General features: G+C 37.5%; 1 protein-coding gene across 4 annotated transcripts in view; it reads right to left on the minus strand.

Annotated features, from left to right (window-relative positions):
- Positions 1-1,909: 1,909 nt before the first annotated feature.
- gria4a (glutamate receptor, ionotropic, AMPA 4a) overlaps positions 1,910-14,325 on the minus strand; it is a 118,521-nt gene continuing 106,105 nt past the window's right edge. Inside the window, exons 16-18 of one of the 4 annotated variants that reach the window (XM_040008788.1) lie at positions 12,729-12,843; positions 11,002-11,139; positions 1,910-5,325 (exon numbers count right to left, since the gene is read on the minus strand). In XM_040008788.1, coding sequence (XP_039864722.1) covers positions 5,161-5,325; positions 11,002-11,139; positions 12,729-12,843 — 418 coding nt within the window. In that variant the 3' untranslated portion in view covers positions 1,910-5,160. Of the gene's footprint in view, positions 5,326-10,891; positions 11,140-11,913; positions 12,844-14,325 lie in introns of those variants that run through there. The other 3 variants (XM_040008790.1, XM_040008789.1, XM_040008792.1) reach the window with 3 other exon arrangements.

The following is a 14,325-nucleotide window of genomic DNA, read 5'->3' on the forward strand; positions in this document are numbered from 1 at the left end:
TGGATAAGCCTGCATCAAAAATACTATTCACATGTTGCTGTTTGTGAATAAGTGGGAATCATGTGTCATGGCTCCTGCACACTCTACCTTTACCTGACAAAGAGTATTTGTAAAGAGAGGACTATGACCTGCTGGCTGGTACATGTGGATAAAAGCAGCTTTGGACTATGTCAGGACTTGAGTTGCCTAAAACTGTGTGTACTTAATGTCTCATAATGACTTTACACTCTTAAACTTGCTCTATCGGGAGATGTTATATACTTGTGCCTGTTGTACCTTGGCAGTTAAGTGTTTCATTAACTTTCCTCAACATTAAGTGCTAATTTATTCATATAAGTCAACCATGTATTTTGTGCATGTAGTAGTTTTACAGATTTAGGAGTGGAAAAAATGCAATAACCCTTTTTGCCTCTGTACACAACTATAGTAGAATTTAAAGGTACAGTGTGTATGATCTCACCACTAGATGTCAGTACATTACATACAGATTGCAGTCAATTGAATTCTGTTTTCTTATCGCTTCAAATAACAGTGGCAGCTGAGGCAAAAAACTGGCCACAGTTAACAATCAATATGTGACTGAAGATGTGATTGAGGCTCAAAAGTAATTATACAGATAAAAGATCTGTAGATGATTCCAAGTGTTGTGTTTAATTTGGATTTGGTAGATGTTAACTGTAGCTCTCAGTATGAGGTCATGCCATCATTAGGCCATAAAAACAAATCTATCAGAGAGATAGACAAACCTTAAGGGTGGTAAAATCAGCGATCTGTTATAGTCTTAAAAAGACCTAAAAGACAACATGGTTCAGCTAAAGCAGATGCAAATTATTTACTTGGTTAAGAAAACCTCAACATCAACCTAAGTGAAGAAGACTTTTAAGAAGGTTTGAGTTTCACTGTTAAAGTTGACTATCAGATGCCTTCCTGAATATAAATACAGAGAGTTTACAACAAGGTGCAAACCACTGGTTATGCTCAAGAACAAGGAGCTCAGATTAGACTTTGATATAAAATGTCTAAAAGACAGATTAAACCAAATTAAACTTGTACCAAAATGATGGGAAGAGAAAAGTATAAAGACTGACAGAAACAGCTCGTGATTCAAAACATAGCACATTACCTATCAAACATGGTGAAGGCAATGTTAAGGCATGGGCATGTATGAGTGCCAGTGGAGCTGTTGACTCTCGTTGCTCAGATTCAGCCAAGTGCTGCAAAATTGATCGGACAGCACTTCACAGTGAAAAGGATGATGACTCAAGTCATACACAAGAAAACCAAGCGTTTCTCAAGGCAAAAAAAATAAAAAATCAGTATATTTCAATGGTGAAGTCAGTCACCTGATATGAGTAGAGCATGCTTTTCAGTTATTAAATACAAAAATGGAGAAAGACCCACAAACAAGCAGCAAGGTCTGACAGAGCATCTCACGGGAGGAAACACAGCATTTGGTGATGCTCAGGGTTTCTAGACTACAGGGATCGAGTTCAAATCACTTTCATGTAAAATAAATAAATAGATAAAAACAATAAAATTGATAAAATTAAATTTTTTCCAGTTACTTCTGAATCCCTGAAAACTGTGGCTATAAGTTGATTGCAATTCCAAAGTTAATCCAGTACTTTTGTTGGGAGTCTGTCTAAATCTGTCCAAACTGTAGAACTCCTTGGCTTTCTTCTTTCCTTCTTTCTATGTTGCTTTTTTCTCATGTTTCATACTGCTTAGTTAGTACTTACCTCAGTCCAGTTAAGTATATTTGACTATGGATCTTTCATTGTGAAACAAACCATTAAATAAAGCGATCAATATCAATTCCATCATCTGGTTGAAAATGAATCCACCGTTCTGCTGTTGGAGGTGTAGAATTGAAATTACTGGATAAATAAGCACAGACAGAGACAGGAGATTGAGCATTGATGTTTTACTAGAAAAAAGAAAACTGATGGAAAGAAAGAAATAAAGGAAGAAAGAAACTGTTAAAGCCAGAGCATTGACAACCCACCGGTCAGCTTTTTGCTGTCTTCGCACGAAATCTTATGCTCTGGTGGTGAAAAATAAAATAAATGAAAAAAAAAGAAAAGGCAACAGTATCATGTGAGGTTGAAGTGTCTGGTGTTTCTGGTCTGGTGAGCTGGATTAGTGATAACTGTAAGAAACCCACTATTTGAGCATTTTTTCTCATGCTGGATTGGTGCAGTACTTCCCCTCGGCCGAGAAGTGAGTAGAAAATTTCTACTTTACTGGTAAAATTTATGGATAGTTTAAATCTGTTGTCTGAAATACATGTAGATTCAAGAGGTTCTTTTCTGTTTATGTGTTTGTCTGTTTGGCTTGAATAGATCTGATGCAGGACTAATACAAGATGAGGTGCGAGTTCAACAGACAAGGTTATGATACAAAAGGAAAGCAACGCTGAGAACGCAGAGCTAGAAGAAACTCAGATTGTCAACCGGTGTCTCAGGTTCTTGATTAATCTCTAGCCTGTTACTTTGCATTGGATTAGGGCAAGAAATTAAAATATTTTCAAGAAATCATTCTTGAGATGTGCTATGTACAGAGCTTTTTGCATGTTAGGGGAGACACGAGCCAAAGGAAGACAAGACAAAACGTGGGGAAGGAACAATGATGGCCTAAGCAGGTGAGAGGTAAGGTAAAGGACAAACTATAAAATAACAAAATTGGAAGGGCAAAAAACATAAACATACAGTATCGGGCTGCATTATGACACAGATCATAAGCATCATGCTTTAGCTGTATTGCAGTATAATAACTGCACTAATTTACTTCCCTTATTTTTTTACCAAGATTTCCTCAGATATTAAAGGATCAGTGTGCAGGATTTAGAGTGCTTCTTTAAGCATGTTTTCATCATTATATAACAACCTGTACCTGGGAATGACTGTGTTTCAGTACTCTAGAATGAGCCCTTCATACGTACACAGGAAGCAGCTCGTCTTCATTGGATATTGCCAGGTTTGGACCAACCAAATGCCAGAGGGCCTTTGTGTTTTTCTGTTGAAATGACGTTGACTGTAAGTTTGTTGCTGGTTGCAGTCTCCAATCTGACAGCCAGATGTCACTAACACCTACACACCGGTCTTTAATGCAATATGCATTTTTCTATTTTCAGGTCCCCAAAAATGTACCGTACCATATAGATTCGGGGGAAAACATAGTCCACTTATTGAAGCGCAAACCCGTTCAGTTTGAACATGAATGTGAACAAAACGCGATGACAAAATGTGATTTAAAAAAAATAAAAGCACCATTAGTGCTACACTTTTGAAAATGCCCCAAACTATTTCCCAGCAGTACAGCAGTCAAACTGATCCACCGCCTCTACGTACAGTCATAAACAGTAGCATTTTTACATTGTTTCAAGTGGCTTTGCAGCTAACAAAACATAGATTTGAGGGGGGTAAAGACACTATTAGACAGTGTAAAGCAGTGAATAACTAATGGTTCTATGGTTTGAGCCGACCGCATCTATGCAACTATGTATGTGCGCATGTTTCCATGTGTGTGTCTCTGTGAGTGCCAGATGGACATTCAGTGTTGTTTCGGACACATGAAAACGGTGGTATTTCAATATTTTCAAGTTATCAAAAAACAGCCATTGAACAGAATTTATGCCATGGCCTCTGACAATCAGTGATCAATGTTTTCTATAGCTCTCTATAGGCTTTTATATATATATATATATATATTTATTTATTTGTATTATATATAATATGTAGATTTATAAAAAAAATTTCATCTTAATTACAAGTAGTGGCATTTTTTTTATATTCATTATTGCAATGAATTGTTATCTAAGATGATTAAAAAAGACAGGTGAATTCTGTTTTGCTACGCAGTTATTTACAACAGTTTTAAAAAGCAAGCTCTCTGATATGGTACCTTTTCCCAGCGACTGGAAAAGATGGAGGATCTCAAATAACAACCAAACTGCCCATTTGAGTTGAACTGAATTGGAAATTGTCAAAGTTGGCCTTTATAGTTCAAATATCAGTTGCCTTTTACAGTGGAAAATGAATGCGTTCCCACATTTTTAAAGATTTTTACCCAACGTATTTCAAACGTCTCGCTCATTTCTTCTGCAAACATCTGTAAGATCCCAGTTGTCAGGCTGAGAAACACTTTGTTAGGAAGCCATTTGAGATCTGCCCATGTATTTCTTTTTTTTTTTTTTCTCTATTTATCAACCTCACCCACTCGGGAAAATAAGTACTCATCACTTTGCTATTTAGAATTTCTACTGTCATGTTGATGCTGTTGATGAGGGGCTCCATGAATCACCACGTTTTTTTTCTTTTACAAACCCCTGTGTAGTCTGTGTTTTGGAGGTTACTTCTGTTCTATATCAATTAACTTGCTGGTTTGGGGCGAGAAACCATTCTATAAGCATTTTCATTCATTTTGAGCAGTCCATGGCTGAGTAGTCCAAATGTTCAAGCTTACAGTTTTCTGGTCTTCTAAGGGTTATACTAGCTGGCACTCTTCGCAGGCAAGTTAAATTGATGACGACCGTGATGATGATTATGATGAAAACAATGTTTGTCGTCTTAGTAAGGCGCTGTTAAGGGGGTGTGGCTTATTGTCCAATGACGAGAGAGCGGGAGCTAAGTAGTTTGGTTGTCTGTTTTTTGTTTTTTTTCCTCTCGTCGGCTGTGGTCATCATCTTTCTCACTGTCATCATCATGATCAGTTTTATGGTCGTGTTCACAGCTCATTGTTCATGGGAATCTGTGCTGGCTTTCCTGTTGGTTCGATGATCTCGCGATATTGGCATCCTCTCAAAAAAAAAAAAGATAAGAAAGAAAATTAAAAAGAAAAGAATGCTGCAGGCAAGTGTGACGCCATAGTTGTCCATTGCTCTGTTTCTACACCGTTCGCTCCACAGTTGTATTCATCAGTCTTCTGTAAAATGAGTCAGTGGCAGCAGGAAATGTGAAATGATGATGCGGTGTGTGTGTTTCATGTAAAAATGTGTTTCTCTGTATCTGAATATTTGAGCTTCTGTTGCTATAATCATGTACGTGCGGGTGTGTGAGAATATATATATAGATCTTTTTGTATGTAAGTGTGTGTTTGGGTCTTTGTCGAAGTCCTAGTATGTTTGTGTGTTGTTAAGGCACGGCAGGTGTTTTTTGGTTTTCAGGGCAGTCCAGAGGAGACCACTGCAAGGCCGGGGTGTCGGAGGGAGGCGTGGCCAGCATGCACAGCTTTGGGGCAGTCTGGCGTCAGGACGCGGCCATTCTCCCCCACACTTCCTGTGATGGACAGACGAGCCTTGTTCCGCATGGCTTCAGAAAAAGACAGCTACATGAGGAGAGATGAAAGGGAGGACAGGAGAAGGGGAGGAAATAGCAGAGTGGAGATATCGTTTGAGAAAAAGAAAACACTCTCATAGACAGAAACACCGCACAGCAAATGCAACAACAACTAAAACGACAACTTTCTGTAAAAACACATGCACAAAAAGCACTTACACATGCATGTGCCTGTACACACACTACACATATTAGGCTCACAAATACAAAAAAAAGGTCTCAGGGCGCGATCACGTAGACATATAAAATATTTGAAATAGTTAAAATTATATTGAGAAGGTTTCGCTGTTTGGAGTTTGTACATAAGCAAACCAGTGCTACAGGAACCAAAGAAAGGATTTAATTAATTATCAAGCTAATCAGAGGCAACTCTGATGATGGATTCTTCTTTTAAATAATTGATCAAATAAAAATTTGAAACATTTGCCGCTTCTCAAACTGATCATGTACTTAATTTCCCTTTTACACTTGTTATTATTATTATTATTATTATTATTCAGTACATGTCTTTGTATTCAAGGGTGTTTAACAAAAGTAACAAAGACATTAGCCTGTGGTTTGGAAAATTCTAGTCAGCATCTTTTTGATCCCTCTAAAAAGACCATTAGATCAACATATAAGGAAAACACGTTACAATAAGAGACACAAACAAGTGCTTGGTTGTAGGAATAGAAGCTGTAGTAGTAAATGAATGAATAAGGAGCAACCCAGTAGTTAATGAGTTATTCATCAGTTCTACCCTAATAATGCCTGATGCTGGATTTTATAGTATAAAAATGATTATTTACCAAATACCCAGCTGGGAGACGCTACTTAACTCAGCAGTTCCTTATTACTTCAGGATTGCTTCACCGTAACCTCCCCTTCAGGTGTCCCCTAAATGAAAGTAGTTAGTAAAGTCGTACGTGGCTAAACAAGTCTCTTATTGTAAAATGCTGACCAAATATGAGACATGAAGCTTATTCCTTTTTTTAATTATTAAACAAACCAAAATAAAAAAAAGGGTCATGGATTTCAGTTCAATAGCCTGGAAAATATCAAATTTTGAAATTGCACTTGTTAAAGGTGACCTGTAGAGTTCTCGTGTAAACAAACTTCATTTAAAAAGAAAAAGTTTATTCATTACTTTTTAAAAACTTTCATTCATTGAGGCTGTGGGAGCGTTATAAAAGCTGCTAATAAAAGCCTAGAATGTAGGCTTCTTGTTATGTGACATCTTGACCGAGTGTGCTATGTCATGCATGCATCTGCAAGCAGCTTTGCATCCCACCTCCAATCCATCTCCTCCTTTCTTGTTGTGTCCGACTTAATCAGTAATTTGCTGTTGTCCTTAATGCCTGCTTAGATCCATATCAAGGCTCTTGCTTGTGCTCAGCCTTCCTGCAGCTTTCCTATATGCAGATGGAACGGCAGGGAGGAGTGCTCTCCCTGACTTATGCTTTCCACATATGCGTGAGAAAGGGTAGGGAAGTCCCAGAAGAGAGCAATGCTCTCCAAATATAAACCACTGCAAATGGAAATAACATCTTTACACCACAGTGGTGCTGACTGAATTCTAATTTACATTTTACTTGCTAGCACTTCTTCTCTTTTTTGTGAATTGCTGTGCTAAGCAATTACTAGCAAGAGTACATGTGCATTCTTGTGCATGATGCAAACAAAACAAAATAAAACAGGCAATCATACATTGTGGTACTAATGATAAAAAACGCCACAGGAAACCTTTAAGTTTGTTTTTGACACCAAATTAGAGGTTATCTAGAGAACGATGTAAAATGTTTTGATTTGATGTTAGTATTCATTTGTATTTTAGAAAAAAAAATGCTCTAATCCTCTTTTTGAATTACGTTAAACAGATGAGGTGTGAAAGCACCCTAAACTGCACATTCAAATCTCATTAAGAGGCTACCACGCTGTGCAAATGCTACTGTAGCATACAGAGGCAGGCAACAATCCACAAACATGTACACTATAGACAAGAAGGGTTTGTGTTGTAGACAACTGCATTTCATAGGTGACCATGCGTTTTTGGGTTCTGGGTTTCAGTAACCTGACAGACTCGGGTGTGGATTTGGAAGGACAGGATTGAAATGGTGAGGACTTTGGAAAGACAGAGGGAAAACGGGAAGGAGTGATTTTTCTTCCAGGGTTTCAAATTCATAGAGAGGGAGTGACTGGCTATACTGCTCAGAGTCGGGTGACACTTCACACAGATGAGCTACTCTGGGATGTTTTGTTTTCTTAAAATTTCTCGCCTGCTAAATCATGTTAGAGGTTTTCAAACTGAGTACACTGAACATCTAGAGGCAATAATCTGTTTAAACGATGCTAGCAAAGAAAAATAGTACATTCTTAATCTTAAACTTCGAATCAGGTGTTCTTGTGTGAACTTTTGTATACTTGAATTACAAGATAACATCTGAAAATAATGTTGTGTATTATTTAATTCCCCTTTCCGTTGTGTGGCTTTCTTATTTTAAGGGTTGTGAAGTGTAGAATTAAAGAGAAGACATGGAATTTTTAAATAACCTATGCATTTAATTTCTTTTGTGTGGTACCACTGGTCTTTGAAATATTCTTGTATGACTGATAGCAGACCATAATCATTTGGGGAATTGCTGTTAACATCAGTGTTGTTACTTTTGAGTGTGGTCCAAAATGGTCCGCTGTGAAAGTGGTTTGTCTTTGGTGAATTATCCATCGTATTCAAAACTGTCAGTTTATGTCATGAGCCAACATTCAGTGCGCATTTAGCTCTCCTTATTTTTGCATCCTCTGTATCGATTTTGCTACTTTCCTCAAGGTGAACATCAAGTATGACCTCATAATGCCTCTAAATGGTTTCCTACGCACTGAAATGTTCAGTGTTTTCTGTTCACTTTAGTTAATTGCTCCTTTATATAACAATAAACATGAGTCATGTTGCAACCACATCACAGAGTAGCTGTTCCATATGAAGTACTTGCTTCATCAATTATTCGTCTGCATTAAAACTAAGTAAGTAACCGGGCTGTTTTGAAATTGTCAGAGCTGGAAAGCCAAAGTGCCTTTTTTGTCTGTCTGCAGTAAGGATGCACAACTCCAGGTATTGGATGACACAATAGAGACGTAGATGATACACAATATCAACTAAAAGCCAGCAGAGATGAGACTGGTAACTTGGAACTTGCTCTTCAATGTGTGCCTTTGTATTGTTTTTGTATAAATTTCTCCATATTTATTCCTGCTGTCTGCTATTTATATTTTTTTATATTATATTTTGGTATTGTACAATGACAACAAAGGGCTATTCTATTATAAATTCAAAAGGAATTAACACATTTAATAAAAGGAATGAATTAACAGGTCATCTAGACTCATGGTGTTTGCGTATACTTTTTAGCACAAAGGATTTCCATTGTGTTCACCTGTACAGGAACCTTAGTATACACCCACCAGCCAATTCATAAGGTACACCTTGCTAGCACTGGATTGGATCCAGTTTTGCGTTCAGAGCTGTATTCATTCTTGTGGCATAGATTCAATAACGTGTTGGGAACATTCCTCAGATTGTTTTAATCCTTATTTTCATGATAGCTTTACATGGTTGCTGCACATTTTGTGCGTCTGTTCCAACACACCCTAAAGATGCTCTATTGGATTGAAATCTGATGACCGTGGAGGCCATTTGAATACAGTGAACTTATACTCATATTCAAGAAACCAGTTTGATATGATTCAAGCTTTGTGACATGGTGTATTATACTGGTGGAAGCAGCCATCAGAAGTTGGGTACACTCTGCTCAGAAAAAGAGATGGACATGGTCAGAAACTGTACTCAGGCTGGACATGGTGTTTAAATTTCCCAAGGTGTGCCAAAAAATATCCTCCACACCATTACACCACCAGCACCAACATGAAACTTTGATACAAGGCAGGCTACCATCTAAATGTTTAGGAGAAAATGAGACTCTTCAGATTTGATTCACTGTTGCTTGTTAACTCAAAGCAGTGGGATGATAGTGTGGGAAAAGTCCCAGTGGATCAGCAGTTTCTGAAATCACTTTTGAATTTCAGGAGGTGTCTTGGCCATGTCCACCTGCCTACATGCATTCAGTTGCTGTCATGTGATTGGCTGATTGGATTGCATTAATAATAACTGAAAAGGTATACCTAACAAACAATGTGGTAGTTGGAAAATTTAGCTTTTACGTACGTCAATATCTGTATTCATCTTTCCACTTGAAATTAAGATAAATGGAAAAATAAAGTTTTTACAGACAAAAGATATATAAATAAATAAATTAATAAATAAAAGCAATTAAAAGCTGCTGTTGGCTTTAAAAAAAATCACCTTGCCATTTTATACTGTATCTCCCTCAAGAATTTGTACTTCTACTGATTAAGGTAATTTTTCAGGGGGAATGTGGCGCAGCAGCAACTTTGCTGAAGCTTTCAGAAGACCAGACGTGCTCTAAATTAGTTTGAATTGGCTCAACAGTAACTGGTCTTAAGAGGGACCAAACACAAATTTCTATCTGCGTTCATGTGCTATTAACAACCCACTCTACCCATTTGTCTGGTATTGCAGTGGTGCTAGAGGGAGTAATGAGATGTCTAGTTATGCTGAAAGAACGGACATCTACAGTTATATAAATATCTTAATAATGCTTTTCATCATAAGATGTCTGTCACATTTTGGGTAAAAATATTTTAAGTCAGACCCAAATCCACGGTAATTGGTGTCCGCACACTAGCTAATTAATTTGTAGCTGGAAGCAGTCACAGATTTTAATGAGGGCTACCAAATTAACAAACTTTTGCTCTCAGGATGGTGAAAAAATGAAAATAGATAATCCCTAAAACCTTGTGAAAGTTTAACCAAGAAAACACATCAGCAGATGAGGATAACAAAGACGTTTTTAGCATTAATAAACTTGAAACTTTTAAAGAAGGGACTCAAGATGTCACATGTGAAATAAGATAATAAACCAACACCATTAATTACGGTAATTAATATATAAATAATTAATAAATAATATATTAATTAATTTATTCATTCAAAAGAAAAAGGTTCTAAAAAATCAAAATGTATTTAATGCTGGAGTTGTGCATCGTGGCTTCAATATGTTATCTGAAAATTACAATGCAGGTGCCTAGTCATTAACCAAGAGCATCACCACCACTGTCATCATCATCATCACCATCATGATCATCTGCAGCCAAAGACGATGGAACCAAGTCTGCGGTCACATAAATCTAACCCCAGTCTAGCCCAGGGTGACGTAACCGTGACAAAACGCAAACCAAATTTAAACCCAAAAGTCTAAGAAAATATTCTGCCAATAAATAAATAAATAAATAAATAACCAACCAAAATTAAGCAGAAAACATAAAAAAAACAAATTAAAAAGTACATTGGTTCCACAATGCTTGACCACATACTCATCACCACATGAAGAACAACACGGTTGCGTGGGGCTGCTGCGACAGCCTCGTCGGTACAAAATCTACAGCACCACCACCATGTTCAACACCACCATTACCCCACCTATACGGGAGCCTCTAAATCCTACCCCTATATCTTGACCCCCTCGGAGCCGTACACGTTGTACCCCTCCCTATAAGTGGCTAGATTCTGGGTGCTGGGGGAGGGGCTGGGGCAGTGGGGGGGGCTAAGGTCCACCTTCATGCGCTTGGCTTCGGCCCGTGACTTGTAGCAGAACTCGACCAGGGCCACCAGCATTGCCAGGCCCAGGCCGCCCACAAGGATGTAGAAGACCCCAGCCACGTTGGACAGGCTCAGAGCCTGGGACGACTTGTCCTGAAGAGATGGGAGGGAGGGAGGATTCAAGGAACATGTGTTTAAAAGATGAAAGGGTAGTAGTAGTAGGACAGGTAGAGGAGAAGTGGTGGGTAGACAGGAAGGAAGAGTAGAGAAGAAGGGGAAAAGTGAGGTGAGACGTTGAGTAGGCTCAAGGTGAGAGCAGTAAAAGGAGAGTGGTGCAATGAGGAAGGTGGAGACAGAATAGGGAATGATCAGAGGGAAAGGGAAAATGAGGGAAAAAGCAGACAAAGAAAAGCAGATACAGTAAGTTAGACAAAGAGAAATGGAGAATATACCAGATAAATTAATATGGTTACAGGTACTGAAGTTATGGTATTATCATAAATGATCACAGTAATACATTCTACTTATATAAACTGACATACTACTCATATAAAACTTTAATCTCTACTGCCACCACATCTGCTACTCCACAAATACTTTATACTACAAATCTATCACTACAGCTACAAAACACTCAACAGTTCTAGAAATGTTACAGTGTGCAAAATAGTGCAGCAAGAGTGAATTATTTGTAGAGCAAGATTTTAATCTGAGCGGGGATTTTACTTTGCTCTATTTTTTGGAAAAGCTCCAGTACTTTAGTTAAAATTTAAAGCAACTCCCATGTCAAATATTTATAGCAGGGCAAAAAAAACCCCAAAACTGTTTAGCAACAATTTTTAGGTTTAACTTTGAAATGATTTGAATATAATTTTGATTAATGTTTTTAACAGGGGAGGTAAGCAGTATGAACTCCCTGGTTTTTTCCCAGTTGCTTTGTAATTGTAATTCATTGGTAATTTAGATCCATTTATACAAATACTAAAGCGTAATTATAGATATAGAAATATAATTTTGTTGTGTTTCGTTTTTAGCTTAGCTTATAGCTCATTATATTATTTATTAGTGATATAAACTCTATTAATGATAAATGCAACATTCTGTTTTTACCTTATTAAAAATGTATATATATTTGTGTAGCTGGGCTCCTGTCCACACTCCAGAACTGATTTTACAGCATGTCAATTTAACCAGTCAAATGAGTGTAGCAGCTGATCATTACATTTTATTTTGACTGACTTCTTTCAACAAAAGTTTTGAGGAAATAATAACAATCTAGACATTATGGAAACATTCTTAAATTAATAGAAAACAAGGGAGCTGGTCCCTGATTAAATCTCAAATGTAAAATGGAGACAGTAATTGCAACAAGTTAATATTGCTGATGCATAAGGCTCAGTGCCATTCTCATGTGGAATGGACTAGCATATGAGATTAAAATAGAAACATGGAAGTGAAGATTGATGATTTTACATATTTTAATATATTTCAACATAACTGATGTGAAGATGGAATTGCCTCAGATTGCTACAGAGACTGAAGAAGACTGTTGTCTTCATTTGTATTTAAAATGAGGTAAATGTGGTCCACCATCCAAAAAGACTCTTTTAATTTTAATGTGGAGCACATTCAAGAAATATCTAAAGTGCTTAAAATGCTATTTCTAAGACAGTAGTTGCAGTAGTATTCATGATGAGAGTTTCAGGCTAGCGTTCTGCGGGCCACAGCAGCGTGAGACTGACCTTACTTCCAGAGTCCTTGGGTCCACACTCTCCCTTGTCATACCACCATTTGTTTTTCAGTTTGTCTAAGACGCCTGCTTCGCTCAGTTTCAAAACTGCAAGGTTTACCGGGGTTCTTCGCGTGTAAAAATAACATAAATAACATCATAGGTCATGTTATTTTATGTTATTAGAGTATTTCTCATTTGCATTGCACATCTCAGTAACAAAGAAAAACTTTTGCTTAGATTGAGTGACCTAGCATGGATCCCACTGAATACATGTGTGTATGCTCGTTGAGGAGGGGCTGGGGGGAACGAGGAGCTAAGGCGAGCTACAGACATATGAGTGGGACCCACCTTTGTCACTTCAGGTAACACACCCATGCTGCCCCAGCTCAACCTACAACAATCCAGAGGCAATTACTATTAAACCGGGACTATTGGCGTCAGGCTAGCTCTGTGTCACAACTGGGAGAGTGAGAAGTTCGCAAACTTACTTTGCATGCGTCGAAGCAGAAATGATCTTTTCTTTAAACTCTCCCTAATGCATATCATCAGAGAAAACAAATGGGTAGTTCTGTCTGTTGGTTGGTTGACTGTTTTGACCCCATTAGATGTGAAATTTGGGGTGAGCATCAAAGGGTTAATCCGTTGGCAGTCATCAACAATCAGTCATCATCGAAATACACTAACAGGAAGACTACTGCCAGTCCACCACTTTGGGCTGTGACTAAAATCGATGGACTGCTATGATATTTGGATGAAACTAGGCAATGAAATTCTTGTGTTCCTAAAGATGAATTGAAATAATTCATCACAGAGTCAAAGTTTTATTTATTCAGTGTTTTGATTTGTGACAAAATCTAAATATATACACTGCTAATGATGGTTTCAATAATAGTTTATATAGTTGTGCATACTAACAATAATTAATATTAATTACATGACAAATAACAACTAATTAGCATGCATTTAGCTCAAAGCCTGTATCTAATTACAGCCACTAACAAGCATGTAGAATTTATTCCTGTTCAAATGAACTTGATAGACTGCATTTAAAATTTCTCAGTTTTCAAACTGACTAAAGGAATGAAACTTTTGTTAAAGATCTAGCTGAATACTTTTAGAAATTAAAATGTTTGACTCTTTAACACACTATAGAACTTCTTTTGCTGAAAAATGTTCCAAATTGCTGAAATCACACATATCCTGTGATTGTTTTTTTTTGGTTTTATTAATTATTCATCTCTCCACCTGCCTTTAGTCAAACTGAGCCTCTCAGGGGGTGTCTGCATTTGACTCTAACTAGACTGTTTGTTTTCTCTCTACTCTTCCCAGAGCTGCCACTAGGGGGCAAATATTCCCGGCTTGACAGTAATTGCTCTCTTTATTATTCCAGCTATCCATCAGGGAAACCTCTTTCCATTACTTTGCACTCTGTCCTGTCAGAGGGACATTACCAGTTCAGTGCAAAGCACCTTTAAAATGGTTATCTTCATGAGATGTGCTTGATTTATTTTGGCAGCTACTCAGAATAGGGATATTTTTCCATGCATTATAAAGAAAATGAGCATTTTCCCCCCTGATGATTCAAAATGAAAGTAGGATATATTTAC

The sequence above is a fragment of the Simochromis diagramma genome, unplaced genomic scaffold (genome assembly GCF_900408965.1).
Source record: "Simochromis diagramma unplaced genomic scaffold, fSimDia1.1 OVJJ01000344.1, whole genome shotgun sequence".
Taxonomy (NCBI): Eukaryota; Metazoa; Chordata; class Actinopteri; order Cichliformes; family Cichlidae; genus Simochromis; species Simochromis diagramma.